The sequence below is a fragment of the Engystomops pustulosus genome, chromosome 1 (genome assembly GCF_040894005.1).
Source record: "Engystomops pustulosus chromosome 1, aEngPut4.maternal, whole genome shotgun sequence".
NCBI classification, from domain to species: Eukaryota; Metazoa; Chordata; class Amphibia; order Anura; family Leptodactylidae; genus Engystomops; species Engystomops pustulosus.
In genome coordinates, this window is record NC_092411.1 from 240,420,913 (window position 1) to 240,440,423 (window position 19,511).

Below are 19,511 nucleotides of genomic sequence, written 5' to 3' on the forward strand. Positions count from 1 at the left end.
CTGTTGAGCCTGCTGCTGATGTTAGGCCGTTGCCTGCTCTTCCAGTTCAAATAAATAACCGTGAAATAACAAATAAATAACAAAGTTCCTCTGTGTGATCCCTGGATCAAGCTGCTTCACCATCATAGGCTCCCCATCCTTCATCACCCAGGGATTCTTCTATGTACTTTAGGGGTTGCCCCAGGGAGAAACCTCTTTCATCAGCCTCTCACTCCACTTTTCTTGCACATGCCACCTGCTGGAGATTTGCCAGGCTGTAGGCCCGTTCTCCGGTCCCAATACAAAGCACTGTGACCATAGCATGCACAATGCTGCATAAGCCAACGACTCCGGTATTCTGGGCCCCGGCTGTCCTCAACCACCGAAGAAAGGCTAGGGCCCAGTAGGGGGATGTTGCATATGCCATTCATGTCTATGATCATGTCTATGGAAGTTATGGTAACAGCAACGGACAAAAAAAAAAAAAAATTTAAACTAAATTGGAACATGTATTTTTAAGTTGGTTTGCAAAACCAAATAGGAAACACCTGACAGTGGCCTTCATCTTTATGCTGGCTGATAAGAGGTCCATACAGGAGGTAGCCAATTTACATTGATCATCAATTTTGTAGGTCAACAAACTATCAGTGCCTTCACAGTTACACAACTTTACACAATGGACTTCGATATAAGGAGCATTCACACATTTAAGCTTTTTGCAGTTTATAATTACAATTTATCTTTAATTTCTCCTTTTTGCATTGCAGTCATCTTGTTATATGCAGTTTCTAATTATTAGTATAATACTAATGAGTACTGCACTATACATCTCTTGCTGCCTACAACATTATAGAATGCAATAGTTTCTGCTTTAGGACAATTGCCAAACACTCAATAGTGTCTAACCTGCAACCATTACATAACAAAGTACTTTTCAAGTGTGACCTGTAAATGTTGCAGTGTAAGCCTGACACCCAGGTCTGGTGTCTGGAAAGGCGCACCAGTATAAGGTAATGACCTATACTTGATCTTTGTAGCATAGCATAGTCTCCATGCTTCCAGTTTCTGCTGTACGGTTTTTTCTTTTATGTAACATCTGTTTCTTGAAATGCACCTCCAAAAGGACTACACACAGGTTGTAAGCTCTTCAGAGCAAGTCCCTCATCCCTATGATAAACTTGTTTTTATGCGTACCAATTGTGCTACATATAAAGAAAGTATATACAGGCTATTGTACTGCAGCAAAATGCATTACATAATCCAGAACTTTCGCGATAGCCTTACAGATTATTTGAATGGTGTGTTTTAAAGTTCTTCCACATAATGGTAAATCTCACAGTATGTACACACATACAGTATACAGTAGGACAACATTGTGGACCAAATTATGTGTCACATTTCTCATATGCTGGTGCTCCAGTCTCCTGATAAATCCAGTTTGGCAGCAGCAAGGGGGCACCTCTACACTGGGTCTGACCAGGCATAGAAGTGCACCCTAGCCTGAGCCTGCAGGCTAACAGCAGTGCGCATGTGCGGACAGGGGTACCCCATTCCGGCCCACTTCACAGGTGCCATATGCCAAGATTTGCACCTGTATCTGGGCCTGTACACCAGAATTCTGGCACACAAGCACTGATAATAAACCCCACTGTCCTGGATAACAGGTTGCTGGTGGTTTGAAGGTCCACATTTTCACAACTTTAACCCCTTAACACTGAAGCCACTTTTCACCTTCCTGACACGGCCCATTTTTTCAAATCTGCCTGTGTCACTATAAATGGTTAGAACTTTGAAACACTTAAACCTATCCAAGTGATTTTAAAATTGTTTTCTCGTGACACTTTGTACTTTTTGTTAGTTGAAAAATTTTGGTGATATGTTTTGCATTTATTTATGAGAAAATCAGATGTTTGGTGAAAATTTTGAAAAATTCATGATTTTCGTACTTCAAAATGTTCTACTTTTTCCACACATAGTCATAACAGCAAAAATACTTAATAACTAACATTCACCGAATGTCTAATTTATGTGGACATGGTTTTTTATGCATACTCTTATTATTGTAGGATGTTATGGGCCTTTGAACGTTAGGTGCGATTTTTAACATTTTCATAAAAAACGCAAAATACTGCTATTGAGGGACCTGCTCAGGTTTCAGGCCTAAATAAAAGTAAAACCCCATAAATTACCCCATTATAGAAACTACACCCCTCAATGTATGCAAAACAACTTTTATGAAGTTTTTTAACCTGATAATTGTTTTACAGGGGTTAAAACTAAATCGGATACTATTTTGAAAAAAATATTTTTTTGGCTAAATGAATGTGTTTTTTTTTTTTAAAAAATGTACAAATACTCAGTGGATAAAACACCAAAACGCTCCACAAAATTTGATAACCAATCCCTCCCGCGTATAACAATACCCCATATGTGGTGGTAACCTGCTGTATGGCCACACGCCAGGGCATGGAAGGGAAGCTGCGCCATTCATTTGTGACATGAGATGCACTTTACAAATACTTCATTTTAGTGGGTCATAAGCTTTTTGATGAGATATTAATAACTCTTGAATGTATGGGTGAAAAGAAAATTGTCAATTTTGGTTTCCTTTCTTTTTGTATTCTTTGGGGGTTGTACACCGTTCACCAAAAATACTATATTATCTTTATTCTACAGATCACTACGATTAAGGCAATACCTCATTTATATACCGTAGTTTTTCATTTATTTTTACAATTTTACTGGAAAAAAACTAATATAGAGGAAATCTCATTTGTTTTTGCATCGCCATCTTTTCAGAGGCGTAACTAATATTTTTTGATTGACAGAGCTAGTTTAGGGCTCATTTTTTACATGATGAGTTGTCCTTTCAATTGGTACCATTTTGGCGCACATAACTTTTTTTGATCACTTTTTAGAACACTGATCACTTGTTCAAGCTATTCTTCACCTTACACAGTGTAATACAGATGTATTACACTGTGTAATGCAGTGGTTCTCAACCTGTGGGTCGTGACCCCAGCAGGGGTCGGAAGACCAAAACACAGGGGTCGCCTAGAAGCCTTTGGAGCCGCGATTTTATTATGTTTTTACTGCAAATCGCACGGTTTGGGGTCACCATAATATGAGTAACTGTATTGCGGGGTCACAGTATTACAAAGGTTGAGAACCACTGGTGTAATGTAACACAGCGCATGCTCAGTGTGTTACAGCCGGGTCCAGCCAGAAGGCAGGGACCCGGCACACAAAAGAGGATCGCGCAGCGTCGGGCACTAGCGCGGGCGGTCCGATTCTTGTGAAATGCCCCTAACACACCACAAACAGTGGGACTGCGGCGTGTTAGGGGTTAACAATTGGAGATTGTTAGAGGCAGGTGTTGGCTATAATATCGTTCAGGAGCCGGGGCCAGAAGTTTGACGTAATAGTACTGTATTTTGCGGGAACGCGATGCAGTACTATTATGTCAAATGTCGGGAAGGGGTTAAAACTCAAACTACAGAGAATTTGGCAGAACACATAGGAGAACTAGGAAAGCCAAGATACAAATCAGAGAATGTGTAATTCAGGCTTCTAAATACTACAGCTAAAACTTCAAACTACCACAATGAACAATTGTTGGCAAAGAAAACTATGGACTGTCCAGGGTCATAAACAATGGATTCAGAAAGTCTTAAAAATGTTGTTTTGTTGAACCCGTGCAAAAATAAAAAAATACTTCACATTTTCCCTCATTAATCAATGCTCTATAACTTATGAGAAAGTAAAAAGCATATTTATAAGTCTTAAATTTATTTAAATGGCAAAACTACAATATGCATACAGACACTTATTCAGACCATTTCCCATGACAAACGAGAAGTTACCATACACTACCGTATATAAAAAGGCACCTATGCATGTTTTCCTTACTATCTGACATGAAATCTGATAGTCCTGACCTAAAATGGGAAAGATTTATTCTAAGTTATTTATAATCTGCCAAATTCAAGAAAAACAAATTTTTATTACTTTCGGCAAAGCCAAAAGTTTACATACACCAAGATTACTATGCCTTCAACCTCTTTACACGGACTTACATGTACATCAGGGAACGCTAAAAGATTATGAAGAGGTCTAACGGAGTAAACACTCTTCATAGAGACATGGGGTTTTCTGCATATAGCAACCAAAACGCACTGCTAGCACCGACCACGGGTGTTTGGCTACATTCACATGACAGTATGGGGAACCTATGTACGGTCACAAGCTTGCCGCAATTGCAATGGCCGCACGGAGCGATATGGCGCTGCACAAGTGCCGCAACATACTGCTCCATACATGGGGAAAAGATAGGACATGTCCCATCTTTCCCCGTGTTACCAGCTGTGCGCAATGGATTGGAGAGGAATCACGGCTAAGGCCAGACGGGCATACGTCAGGGCACTTGTAGCCTTAACCCTTTGATTGCCGCTCAATGGCATCTTTGTTTTGACAGTCGTTCTCCTTGAGGTTATCGGCGAGCAGCGATCTGTTGCCATGGGTCTGTTGGTATGTCGTGGGTCATACAAAGATTTGCACATTGTAATAGATGTGGTGGAAAATCCCCATATACTAACATACTGTTGTATGGCGTTATGTGGGAGGATCAATTAGAAAACCTAGGGTTAAAGTAAAAAAGTTAAAAAAAAAACACAAATAAAGTAAAACCTAAAAGTTGAAAATCACCCCCCTTTCACTAGAACGGATATAAAAACAAACAAACAAGTCTATCAAAATAGAATAACTGTTATTTATGGCACTGAACCCCTTTACGGAAAAAAGGACCCAAAAGTCAGAAATGCCACTTTTTTGCCATTTTGCAACCTAACAAGTTTTAATGAAAAGTGATTAAAAAGTCGCAGAGTCCTCAAAATGCTAGCAATGAAAAAGTCCGCTTCATACACTGAGGTATGAAAAACTTATTAGCATCAGAGGGTTTTGTATATATTTAATATCCCAGTGATCGTACTGAACAAAGAATAAAGTAGAGCTGTTATTTGGAGCGCACTATGAAAGTCGTAAAAACAGACCACAAGAAAATGGCGCAACACGTTTTTTTCTGCAATTTCACTGCTTCACAGTACAAGGCATGGAATAATAAATACCATCACTTCGAAGTGAAATTTGTTATGCAGAAATAAGCAGTCACACAGCTCTGTACACAAAAAATGAATAAAGTTAGATTTTGGAAGGCGGGGATCGAAAAAAAATGAACGAAAAAAAGTCTACCAACTTAGAGTTAAATAAATTTGGGACAGCCCATGTGAGGTCATGTCAACCTGAAGGTGCCTGGTTCATCCGTACAAACAATTAAATGCAGGTACAAACCAGATAGAAATGTCCATCCATCATATTACTCAGGATGCAGATGGGTATTGTGTCCCAGAGATAAACAAGCTTTGGTTCGAAATGTGCATCAACCCAAGAACAACAGCAAAATACTTTGTGAAGATGATGGCTGAAGCTGGTAAGTGTCAGTATCCACAGTGTAATGAGTACTAAATCCACATGGGTTGAAAGGCCACTCTGTCAGAAAGAAGCCATTACTCCATAGAAAACAATTAAAAACCTTATTTTCTTCAGACCACAGAACATGTCTCCAAAATTTTAAATTGAATTATTTGGAAATAATGACCATTGTTCTTTTGGAGGAAAAAAAAGAGAAGCTTGCAAGCCTGAGAACACCAACCCAACTGTGACACATGGGGGCAGCAGCATCATGTTGTGGGGTTGTTTCACAGCAGGCAGGACTGCTGCACTTCACAAAATAGATGGCATCATGAGGAAAGAACATTATCTGCCAATATTAAAGCAACATCTCAAGACATTAACCAGTAAGTTGAAACTTGGGTGCAAATTGGGCTTCCAAATAGACAATGACCCAAAAAATACTGCTAAACTGGTTAAAAAAGTGGCTAAAGGATAATATAGTCAACATTTTGGAATGGCCATCACAAAGCCACAAAATTTATGGGCAAAGCAGATTGGGGTCCATCAGTGAAATTAAATGCGGTCATGAGTTGGCCAAACAGCTGCCTATCAGAGCAAATCCAAGCCCGAGAATGAAGGACCTGCCTGAAGGACTCAGACAAAATTGTGCAGAGGCACAGATCTGGAGAAAAAAAAAACAAAACTTAAAAATCTTAAATAAAAAAGCTTTTTACAAAATCGGAACACTTCATAGAGCTGGCTTAACCAACATACTAAATAACCATGATAGAAAGGTCCTGGTGAAGGTGGTGACCAAAGACTAAATAGCCACACTTGCTAAAAGATCCTCTGTGCAGATAGGAGAAACTTTCAGAAGGTCAACCATCTTTGCAGAATGCCACCAATATGGGTTTAATCAGGGTCGGCTCCAGGTTTCAGTTGGCCCCTGGGCAGGGGCGGATTAAGGTTGGTGGGGGCCCCTGGGCACAAAGTCTGGTTGAGGCCCCCACTGAATGTGGCATACATACACATCCTCCTGCTCACCATCGACTATCCCCCGGTGCCACGTCTGCATACAGCCGCCAGCCCCCCAGTGCCACATCTGCATACATTTCAGTCCCCAAACATCCAGTCCCATGTAACATACACCTCATCCACTCCCAGACACACAGCCCCATGAAATATACACCTCAGCCACCCCTAGACACACAGCGCCATGTAATATACACCTCATCCACGCCCAGACACAGCCCCATACACCACAGCCCTCACCAGCCATGCAGCCCCATGACATATACAAATCTTGCTCCAGTTTAGCTCCCCTGACACTAAGCATTGATTATATTTTTCTGTCCCGACAGGCCCTCACCTCCATACACATGAATAACACTGCCAGTGCTCCTGTGAGGTTTCTGTTCTCCTTTAGTCACAAATGGCATCTTCTTCACTTCCTGCTTCTCCCACGGGGCCTCGTCCCCTCCCGCCTATGATCCGACCCTGCCTCTGGGTGACTCAGTGGGCCCCATGTGGCGCCATTATAAAATATGATAAACAGTCTCCTGTTCCCTAGTTTAAGTAACTGAATTTTTAAGTCCCCCTCATATGCTATGGATTCATTATGTACAGCCCTCCTCACCCCATGGATTCCTTATGTAGCCTTATGTGGGCCCGGGACCTGCCTAGATATGACCAGTGCTGTCGCCGGCCCTGGGCTTCATGGCCGAGTGGTTAGAAAGAGGCCTTCTCTGATCCTGGAGTTTGCACAAAGACACCTAAAGAACTGAGCAACAAAACAAGACCCTCAGGCCGAATGAAATAAAGATTTAGTTTTTTGGCCTCAGTTCTTAGCATTAAGTCTGCAGGAAATCAGGCACTGTATAAAACCTAGCCAATACGGTCCCAACATCGAAAAACACGCTGGCAGAAAGCAGACTGAAAAGACAGAATTTGGAGTATGAACTAGTATGCCTTGTAATTAAAAAAATAAAGGATCTTCTGAAACTAGATGGTAGGGTTGAAGCTATTTTTGGCTTGGTCTCCTTTAGTCCAGTAAGTGATAGTTCAGATTCATTCAGACAATGGAGATTTATCAGGACTTTTACGCCAGTTTACTGAAAGCCATGAAACCACCTGTAATTGCGATCATTTCCCACTTTACTCCATTTCCATGACAAGTGGGCTTGGAGCGGCACAGCCAGCAGTGCAGAGGGCAAGCACAAGTCATTCCTGCCCCACACACTTATTATAGGCAGCAAGTGGCGAAATATGGTGACAAGGCTTGGTGTACAATTTAATGCAGTCTACCAGAGGGTCCACCGTTGGAAAAAATGGAAAATAATTTAGCCCCAAACCACCCCGTAGTCTAACTCCCAGATTACCATAGATTGAATGTTCTGTTCTATGTTAAATACCTTCCCAGAGATTCAGATATTAATCCCTGGATAATTAGGGTACACACAGCTCCAACATAACATGCCATTGGATAGATGAGCAAGCCTTAACTTTTTTCCTGTTACATAACTACTGACACACATCACTGACATTTCAAAAAACCTTGCAGACACCGTCTGGCACATCTCCCTAGACCAACGTAAATCAAAACATATAAATATGTTCCAATATTCATCAACATGCCTGTTCATGTAGCATATCGAGACATCAACAGACAAAAACCACAAACGTAATTAAAGAAACTGAAGTGAATATTGCAACAACAACAAAAAAAATAATAAAGTAAAATACTATTAAAAAGACAGCAAAGACCCTTTGTTACAAATCAAGATGCGTTTCCGACACAGAGGATTTCATTGTCTGGGTTTTCAAAGTGCCGCCCCGCAGGTTTCTAAAGTACAGGCGGTTCCCTACTTAAGAACACCTGACTTACATATGACCCCCAGTTACAAACGGACCCCTGGATTTTGTAACATACGGTTCCGACTTACATACAAACCTACAGAACCTATCTTGTATGTAACCTGGAGACTGCCTCTATCCAAATTTAAAGCTCGGGCTGCAAATGTTTAAATACTGTACCAATAACAGTCAAATTAAACTATAGCAGTTATGCATGCCGCTTTTATCGGTTTGGCCATGGTCAATTAAAAAAAAAAAATGCACAAGTCCTGCTCCCCCATTAATACCACTACACCAAGAATAAAAAATTTTATATACAGTAAGTGGATATCTCCCAATATGGTCAGAGATGCCACTATACTAGGCCCAAAAACCACCACACCACTGCCATTACCACACAAGGAGGGTGTGATATTCCTCGCATTGAAACACGGGACTTTAAAGAAGTTGTCCCGAGGATTTAAGTTATACCATATCAACGCAAGGAATGACAAGGTGATGGGTAAGCGTCAAGCTGCCGGGACCCCCCAGGTATCCAGAGAACTAGGATCTCATTCCCAACCCAATGGGTGGCATTCTTGTCCTGACACTTTATTAAATTGTGCAGACAAAGATGTAAATAGCTGAGCACAGTGCTCACCCTTCTCTGGGTGCTCCCATAGACCGGAGTAGCAGGGTGCATGCTCATCCCACTGATCCACCCATAAGTTTAAACGGGATCCCCATATTGCAGATTGCAGGGGTCCATCCTTGTATATTTAAAAGTTTTTACACAATTACTTTTTTAAATAAAGTTAGGAAAACATTTTAAAGCTATTGATGTCCATCTTTTGTGTATGTAGTCTGAGAAATTACATTCCTGCAATAATCCTACTGCTACAAAGTGTAAGGAGGATGCATTCTCATGCATTATGTACTCATTATTTTCTTCTTCTCCAAGAAATCCATAGCAGTCTCCTGGTTAAATACCACATTATTCACCTAGAAGAGGAGCAACCTAATGCAGTGAGCTAAGAGCACAGCAGTGTGGGAATACCCCCAACCCCATTGCACTTTGAAAATCTGCAATACTAAATTGTGAATCAATTAACTTGCATAGACAAAAGCTTCTTAGCACGGTTTGGAATACTGCATGATCATATTGCTGACAGATTCTGTTGTGAATCACAATAAGTGGGTAACAACCAGTACTTACCAAGACTCTTACCAACACCCAGCTGTTGGTGCCCCCGTGGAGGAGAAGACACTCTGACAGTGACCACATTCTTCGTTAGACTTCCACGTCTAAGCTCAGTAGAATGGAGTCTTGCTTTGGCCGTGGAAACATGTGAGGTTGTACTTTTCAGGCAGGATAGTATCTCCTTAGGTAAATTCTTACTCGGCGTAGTTATCTTTGTAGAAAATGGCTGTGGGAAATCAAAAATAGAGAATGAAGACAATTTTTGTCATCTTGTAGAGACCAATAACATAACACTGATGGTTAATGTCCTATTCAGGGTAGGAAATCTGGTCCTCATTAGTTGGAGCATCAGCTGGAGCAGATGCACTGGCACCACCCACCAGAAAGCCATATTAATATACAAATCTTGTTCTTATTTTCTAAAACTCTACAGTAACCAGCACCAGAATACAAACAAAACTGACACTTGGGAAAAGCAGGAGGTAAAGGAAAGTAAATATTATGCACCCAAACATTTTTAGACACTCCCACATATAACCGTCAATAGTATACACAGTGCCCTTGTCCTGATATTGTACCGTGTTCATTATCCTTTCAAGAGATAAACCACAAATTCTTGCAGATAATGGATGCATAACCACCTTCTTGGAAGACGATCTAAGACACAAATGAATGTATATACAACAAAGAACAATTGATCAAGCAGCTTGCAGTAGTATTCCCAGTTTCTATTCTATTTTTAAAGGAGAACTAATCTTTTAAAGGGCATTTCAAAAACCTGAGACCTTTTTTCTACGTAGAATTATTAACGCCTAATAAACTTGGGGGCAAGTAAGGCAGTTTATAATATCAATTACTCTTCTAATATGGATTGAGTTCAGTAGTCTTGTTGCACTCAGAATTTGTTATTTCGATGAACCCATGCAAGAAAAAAAAAAAAAAAATACTGAGCATAACCTCAGAATTAGTCAAAGGCAAAACTTGGTAAACTGTTCTATTGTCCCCGGCCTGGCAAGTTAAAAGAAGTAGTATGTCATATCCAAAATGCACCCAAAACCAATAAAGCTGATGAAAACGCAACAAGATTGTGTTGGCAAAGCTATGTTTCCAAATTGATAAAACAAAGCAGTGCCAACCTATTCGCCTGCCAGTGCTCCAGGATAGGTCCATTAAGCTACATTTCATAGTATCATAGTATATAAGGCTGGAAGGAGACGCAAGTCCATCAAGTCCAACCTTTAAGAATTAAATAAATGTTTTATCCCCATAACCTGTGATATTGTTTCTCTCCAGAAAGTCATCCAGGCCTCTCTTGATCATAGAGTCCGCCATAACAACCTCCTGCGGCAGAGAGTTCCACAGTCTCACTGCTCTTACAGTAAAGAACCTTTGTCTATGGCGATGGTAGAATCGCCTCTCCTCTAGGCGTAGAGGATGCCCCCTTGTCCTGGTCACAGGCCGAGGTATAAAAAGATCTTTGGAGAGATCCTTGTACTGTCCGTTCAGGTATTTGTACATTGTAATGAGGTCTCCCCTCAGTCGTCTTTTTTCTAAACTGAATAATCCCAAATTTTGTAATCTGTCATTGTATTCTAGTTCCCCCATTCCCCTAATAATCCTGGTTGCTCTCCTCTGCACCCATTCCAGCTCTACTATATCCTTTTTATACACTGGTGCCCAAAACTGTACACAATATTCCATGTGTGGTCTGACCAGGGATTTGTATAAGGGCAAAACTATGTCTTTATCATGAGAATCTATTCCTCTTTTGATACATCCCATTATTTTATTTGCTTTAGCAGCAGCCGCCTGGCGCTGGTCACAAATTAAGTTTACCATCCACCAATACCCCCAAGTCCTTTTCAGCTTCAGTTTTACTAAGTAATTGACAGTTTAGAACATAATTATACTTTTTGTTTCCATGGCCCAAGTGCATAACTTTACATATATCTACATTAAACCTCATTAACCATTTCTCTGCCCATCCCTCAAGCTTCCACAAATCCCTCTGTAATGCTAAACTATCGACCTCAGTATTTATTACTTTACACAGCTTAGTATCATCTGCAAATATTGAAACTTGACTGTGTAAACCCACTACAAGGTCATTAATGAAAATATTGGCCACAATAGGAATCAGCATCATATACAAATGGGTCCTTAAAATATTAGCAAATACTTAATTAGTTATTTAAAATTTTGCTCCCCTTAGCAGAAAACTGCTGTTGTCAGACTATAATGAAGAATTAAAATGCTACCGGCCCTTTAATCAGTCCGTTAATTTCCTCTGTGCGGGGAAGACACAGGACAGAAAATGGCTGCTGATCACATGACCAGCACCTGTCCGAGAAGGTCATGTGACCACCACTATGTTTGGCTGTAGTCGGTTGGTTGCAGGGCATCCAGTATGGCCAGTGTTGTGATGGCAGTTATACATCATTACTATGGTAACAGAGCAAGGAAACCTGTTAAATCATCACTGGGAGCAGAGCATAAGAGGTAGGAGGAGTTACTGAGAACTAAAGGATCTTGGGATTTGTAGTTTCCAGTGGCGGCCATCTTGGTGATAACTCTGCATACTTCAGAGAAGTACATGTTACAGGTTACAATAGTCTCTGTCATGTTGATTTCTAAAATAGCTTTGTGGTGCATCCGAACAATTCCTGTTCTTTTTAATGGTTTCTTTAACATTACCTGGCTCTCTGTCTGCAGTGGCTGGCGAGTACCAGTGGGAAGGGGCAGTCCAAATAATAACGGCTTGCAGAGGGGAGGTGACCGAAGTGGTGAGAGGAAGCAGGGCAATGACTGCGGAGGAGGAATGGAGACTCACTACAAACAGCTGGCAGGGAGCCAGGGAATCTTAAAGAAACTATTAAAAAAGCAGAATTAAATCAGATGAACAGCAAAGGCATTTTTAGAAACGACATGCCAGAGGCTATTGGAACCCCTAATGTAAAAAGCCTTCCTTAGGTTTCCTTTAAAGACTTAAGCCTTATTGGAAGAAGAAATCCCATCAAGTCAGTCATGTCCAAAACGTACTGCTCACATTTTAACAGAGAAATATCACTTAAATCAGATGACTAGACCTATCCTAATATAATCCTCTAATGTTCTTCAGAAGTGGCTTCATATGAAATTTCGATTATAGCAAGATGTAAATAGACTGTCATAAAATGGTTCCAGAATAGACTGATAAAACAATGTCCTGGCATAGTAGGGCATCCCTAGCGTCCTTAAACAACCCGATTAGAGGTCAGAACAGTGAGAAGCGAGAAATGTCAAGAACATTAGAAAAGTATTAAAAATATTTCAAAAAAAAAAACAAAAAAAACAACACTATATAGACAATAAAGACTTCAATTGTTGTCAGGGCTGCAAATCCAGAGATTTGTACAATTTGAGCACATCAGGGCTGATCGTGTCTGGCAGCATACTACAGGAATGTAGAGGTAATTGCTTTTTTCAGCTAATTGCTAACATAGAGGATTAAAACCGACGTCTCCTATTTCTTTCAATCAAACCCTCCTGGCTTTTGGATGAAGAAAATCCTATTTTCTGCTCTCCAATTCTGACCTCCCTAACAAAACATGCAGGGAGTCTACAATTCAATGTAGCTAATGGCTCCAGGTGACATAAGTGGTAACAAAATCATGCAACACTATAGGCAGCAATCTCATTAGTTAAGGTGCGGCTAGTTCATCAGCATCTAGAAGAATTCTTAAAGTGAAACCCTAATTTTAGGAAACTGTATTCTTAAAGGAGGTATTTCCACATCACCAAATAATTAATATTGTTTGTATAATGTAATTTATGCTAATTTTTCAATATACTTTCTGTATCAATTCTTCAGTTTTCTAGCTCTCAGTCATTCTATAGAAAGCTTTTATGTTTACTTCCAGTGGCTAGAATCTGACAATGGTCACACAGGTGCACGCACGGCTTGTTATATAACACAGCTCTGATTATTCTGATACTAACGATCCGTGCACCTATGTGACCATGGTTAGATTTCTATGCACTGGAAGTAAACATAGAAGCTTTCTATAGCAGGACAAAAAGCAGATCTAGAAAACTGAGAACTTAATACAGAAAGTATATTGGCAAAAATGTATCATTTTCCATCATGCAAACCATAACATTCATTTTGAAAATACCCCTTAATTTCCCTTTATCAGCAGATGGCAAGAAAATTCTGACAGGTCTAGCAGGAAGCAGAAATAAGGTGAAGAACAACATGCTGGGTCTAACATTTACCAGCAAAACATATATACAAGTCATATTTTGTAAATAAACTCTGAACCTGGGGCTTTTCCAAAAAATGTCTACAAAACCAATAGTGGAATGTCTGGGTTTGGAAGCAGATGGATACATATTCTGGCCACAACTGATTAAGGATACATTCACACAGTTTTTTTGGGGGGGCAGGGGCGTATATACATCCCCCATACACTTCTATGGGCTCACGGCCCTCTATGGGACCGGTACGGTGCAACACACATGCGGGAGCCATACCACTCCATAGCCTGTAGAAAGATAGGACATGTCCTATCTGTCTACATAATATGGCGCTGTGCGCTGTATATTCCTATGGAGAGGGGCGGGGTGAGCTGCGCTGTGTTTTATATACATATAGAATAGATATGTTATTTATGTCCTATGGGTCAATAGGATTACAGCGCTATCCCATTTATATAGTTTTTTTTCTGTTTTGATATTTTTGCAGAATAAAAACACATTTTAGAGAAAAAAAAAACACTTGTTTTTGCATTATTCGTTTAGTGCAATTCAACAAATCCGTGATGTGATGGAATAAACATGCCAAGTTGTAGGATTGGAAATTCGCCATATTGAGCCCCCCTTTCTCCATTGGTAGCATTTATTTAAGTGCAACACCCCTGCCAATGCAGAGGCAAGGTGGTTGTTGCGAGTAGCGCCCTCTCCTTGTCAGGATCTTCTGGTGAGCCTGCGCAACTAATCAAGAAGCTACTGCTAGGAGAACTTAGTGATTGAAGCTGTAGCCAGAGAGGGATGCGTGCCATGGTTGGATCTCTGAAGTGTCCTGGTCATCCTCTGTGTGGCCATACAATGGGCACTCAGGTCCCTCTGCAGGTCCTGGTCCACGTAATGGGGACAGGGTGCTGCTGACCAGGACACATTCAGCCAGCCATAACTAAAGGAAATATGGAGGGAAGGGGGTGTTGAGGGGAAAAAAGCCAGAGCTGATATATAACAACCTCTTGGCATATCTTTTATATGGATCATCAGAATTCACTACATTGTATTTGTCCTCTGACCCAGAACATTCTATTCTATAGCAAGAACACTACAGGCCCAGAGCACTGCTGGAACCAGAAGAGAGAACGTAATTCACCACTGCTCTAGGCAAGATCTCAGCTCCTCCTGGTATAGCAAATTAAATGATACATTTTCACACCAATGTTACACCCACACCACACCTACAGAGTCTACTCAAGTACAAAGCAGAATAAAGTATTTCACATAGCAGAAGAATTGTGCAATTTATTAATTGGAATATCAATAACCATTAACATGTACTTCTAGATAACCATGCTAAGTGTTCCGCTTCTCATGTCTTCAGGCTAAAGGCTCAGATAAGCTGTAAAAGTTCAGTCCTTCCCTTCGGGCCATGTGGCCTTGTCTCCACGTAGCTTCTCCTATTAATAGAATGCTTCAGTGTACTGCACCATTATAGTAATTGGCATGAATTGACCACCCACCTTTAATAAACATGACCCTATCTAAATGGATCCTGTTCTATATCAGAAATTAGTTTGTAAAGTGCACTAATGGCTTTGAGTCGTCAACTGATAAAAGCCGAAACATTAAGGCTTCCTTGACTCTTTCCTACCATAGGACTTTTCAGGCTTTTATGTCTATTTCTACATCTATAGAACAATGAGGGTTTGTTTTCTTTGGTACTTTTTGACACCGTTTTGGTACTGAAAACCTTAAACAATTACATCATTTTCTTAGGAGCCATGTTACGGCTTTCAAAGCACACTTCAAAATGATGTATCCACTTTTTTCCACGCTTTAGTATAATCACAGAGATACATTTTATAGTTTTGATATAATTCGAAAAATATTCTCCTTAATTGCACAATTGTGACAGCCCATAACCAAAGTGTACTGCACTTTGGTGTAAAAGGTCATTTTTTTGTGGGACAAGCAGTTTTTAATGACACCATTTTGGGAAATTTACAAATCGCAATCATTTGAGATAATTTAAAATACATTTGGTATTTTCAGACATGGGGAAACGAACAGTTTTACTATTGTATTTTATGTGCAGTATAGGAGAAGGGGAGAGGCAATACGAATTGTGTAAAAAAAAAAAGTCAACTACTTCCTGACCACCATGACATTGAGTGGGCAGGCCATTTAATACTGTGCCATAAATGGACACAGACCTTGGGTTAAAAAAGGTATTCACAGGAAAACAAAATTCTTAAAAATATAGCCCTGCAGTGTGCAGACAAGACCAGCTCTGGCAATTCCTGCCGACAAGCAGCTTTCAGAGATTTCCTCAACAGGCTACAGAGAGATAAGGTCTGTATAGCAGAGCTGACTTTTATTGATTAGGTGAGGGAGCAAAGCTGAGTGTCATTGTGTTTTATATCCATATCATCGATCTCATCTCTGATCTGCCTCACCTCTCTTTTTATACATGTCAGATACTAGCAGAATGTTCAGACGCTAAATGATTTTTTTACCCTCTTACTTAACAATTTTACTTAGGGCTTAATGTTTGAGAACTTTGTTTCATGGGTAACTCATTTAAAAAGGACCAGGACATTGATTTAGGTTCCAATAATCAGTTAACCAAAATACAGATGAAAGTGAATGTAAACTTAACCTTATCTGAACCTAGAAAGGACTTTAAATACAGGTTGTTTAGCATAAACCAGTATTTAAACAAGAAATCCATCAACTACCTACTACATCTTCAATGCTGTGGGGGATCAGCCTTTGACCTGCAAGGCTATGTGTTTGCACATAAAGCAATTCTTGTTGCCTGGAAGAATAGAAACATAAGCATAGGGATAGCCAAGGACTACTAAACCTACTGCTACTTTTACTACAGAGTCTGTAAATGTAAACCATAAGACGGAGACTGTACCCAAAGACATTGTAAATGTCATTGTCACCTTCTCAAATAAAGTGCTAAATTATACAAAATTCATAAATAATGCAACATTCAAGTATGTAGAGTACAGGCGGTCCCCTTCTTAAGAACACTCGACTTACATACAACCCCTAGTTACAAACGGACCTCTGGATATTAGTAATTTATTGTACTTTAGTCCTAGGCTACAGTAAACAGCTATAACAGTTATCACAGGTGTCTGTAATAAAGCTTTAGTGTTAATATTGATTCTTATGACAACCCAACATTTTTAAAATCCAATTGTCACAAACACCAAAAAAGTTCTGTCTGGGATTACAATGATAAAATATACAGTTCCGACTTACATACAAATTCAACTTAAGAACAAACCTACAGACCCTATCTTGTATGTAACCCGGGGACTGCCTGTATATAGTTCCCTATACAAAAGAAAAATTAAAATAGTTGTCTGGGGAAAAACATGGCTGCCTTCTTCCACAAACAGCTCCACACCCAGCCATGGTCTGTACTGATAATGCAGTTCGGCTGTATACAAACTAACCGACCTTAACTTGGCTGTAGTCAATGACAAGGACTAAACATGGTTGGATGTGGAGCCATTTTTGAAAAAAAAAACAGCAGTGTTTCCAAACCTCTAGACAACAAAGACCAGAATCCACTGTGATCAATACTTGAGGTTTTGGGCAGGTTCTCATAACATTTTATAAGTCCCACATTAATCCCAGGGCATTGCTGGCTGCCAGCATAAAAAAGCTAAGCTAACCACCTCCTCTGCATCAATGTGACAGCAGGTAGAGAGATTTTGTAGTGCCCCAGAAGAGCATTGAACTTTGGAAATTTGAATATTTCCCCCATGCAAACTCTCTGCCAAGGTTATCGGCTCTCTCACAGTCTTGGCCAAAAACACATCCATGAATAAAGAATGGGACCAGAATGTCCTCCAAAAGAAACTTCTCCCAACCGTCCAAGAGCAGTTTGGTGATCAACAATGCCTTTTCCAGCATGATGGAGCATCTTGCCATAAAGCAAAGGTGATAACTAAATGGCTCAGGGAACAAAACAGAGATTTTGGGTCCATGGGCTGGAAACTCCCCAGATCGTAATCCCATTGAGAACTTGTGGTCAATCATCAAGAGACAGGTGGACAAACAAAAACCAACAAATTGACAAAATGCAAGCATTGATTGTGCAAGAATGGACGGCTATCAGTCAGGATCTGGTCCAGAAGGTGATTGAGAGCTGCCAGGGAGAATTGCAGAGGTCCTGAAGAAGAAGGGTCAACACTGCAAATATTGACTTGCTGCATTAACTCATTATAACTGTCTATAAAAGCTTTAGTTACTCGTAATATGATTGCACTTGTATTTCTGTATGTGATAAAAACATCTGACAAACCAGAGGGCAACAGCTCATGTGAAAATATAATATTTGTGTCATTCTCAAAACTTATGGCCATGATGGTATGAGGAGAACAATCCCTAGTACCTTGCAGTTGGGAAACACAGCTTGGAGTAGAGGACTGCCAGTCTCCCTGACCAACCTTAAATGGAGATGGGGATACTCTGCCATAGACCATGGGCTCCTGGCCTGTGATCAGGGCACCAGCCACCTGAGAAAGAGGGACAACTAGCTCAGGTCTTTCCACAGCATAGAACCCTTCTTCTGCCAGGGAGGAGATTGAAGAAATCAGGCCTTTGATTTGCACCTGCATTTGAGTAAAAGAACGAAACCGTTCACTGCAGACCCTTACTCTCTGGACTTATATCCTATTGGGGTGCACTACACCTTACCATCCCTTCAGGAGAGCAGCAATATGTGGTGAAACCTCCATAGTGTGACAAAACCAGCATAGCATCAGGGTCAACCCTATACCTGGCTCTGCAATTGAGGAAATAGCTTTTTTGAGGAGTATCTTAACATCAAACTACTATAAGTTGTATACTGCAGTATCTACCCATTGGCACACATAGGGGCACATTTACCAAGGGTCCGCGTTACACATTTCCGCTGGGTTTCCCGAATGTTTCCGTTTTGCGCCGCATTTAACTGGGGTTTTTGGCGCACGCGCTTGGATTTTGGCGCGGGCTTTCGGCACATGCAGTATCTCGGGCGCACGATCTTGGTGAATCGTCAGTCGGCCCGGATCGGGGATTTTAATGATAGTTTAAGGTAAGCTAATACTTTTTTCCACTGGCTTTGTGCTGGAATGTTTTCATTTTTTGAAAATGTATTTACAGATATATATAGAGTTCTATACACACACAGATTTGGCTTGAAACGATAACTGGCTGCTCCTTATAAAATGCCTTCTTTTCAGTATACACAGGGTTAAAAGTCTAAAATGATGCTTTATTGGACATTGTGTTTTTTCTATATCTGCACTAAGATCACGTATAAGCTTGTAGAACAGGACATTCCTGTACCCTGATCTGAAGCACCTTTCCCTTCAGGGCAGATTTAGAATGACAACAAATATTTAAAAAAAACATTGTCAGTCTTACAGGATGAAAAAGAAATAAAATAATTCTGTTCAGCAAGAACGCAACATCTTGAACTACTAAAACTATGGCACCTACTTGTAGCCTTGTTATGCAAGAGTAATATAATCTGAAAATTTGCCAGGTCTTGTATGGAGTAACCATGTCTACAGTCATTACCAGCCCAGAACATCACTAGTTCCCAGCACGGCTGTTATGTCTCACATGTTGATAAACACACGAAAATTTCAGAATAATCAGACCTAGAACAAAACATTAAAACACACACACAATGCTTAAGCAGCAGAATCTGGAATGAATTTGACCACTGCAGAGATACTTGTGGTTTTGGCAGAAGTTACATGAAATCTGATCTTCACAATCACCCTGTATGTTTACTTGAGCACGGCACCAAAGCCAAATG

General features: G+C 40.4%; 1 protein-coding gene across 6 annotated transcripts in view; it reads right to left on the bottom strand.

Moving 5' to 3' along the window:
• The window catches only part of MTUS1 (microtubule associated scaffold protein 1), a 129,059-nt gene that overhangs the window by 78,216 nt on the left and 31,332 nt on the right, over window positions 1-19,511 (bottom strand). For all 6 annotated transcript variants that reach the window (XM_072122343.1, XM_072122352.1, XM_072122361.1 and 3 more), the window contains exon 3: window positions 9,476-9,686. In XM_072122343.1, the coding sequence (XP_071978444.1) occupies window positions 9,476-9,686 (211 nt within the window). The remainder of the gene's footprint in view (window positions 1-9,475; window positions 9,687-19,511) is intronic.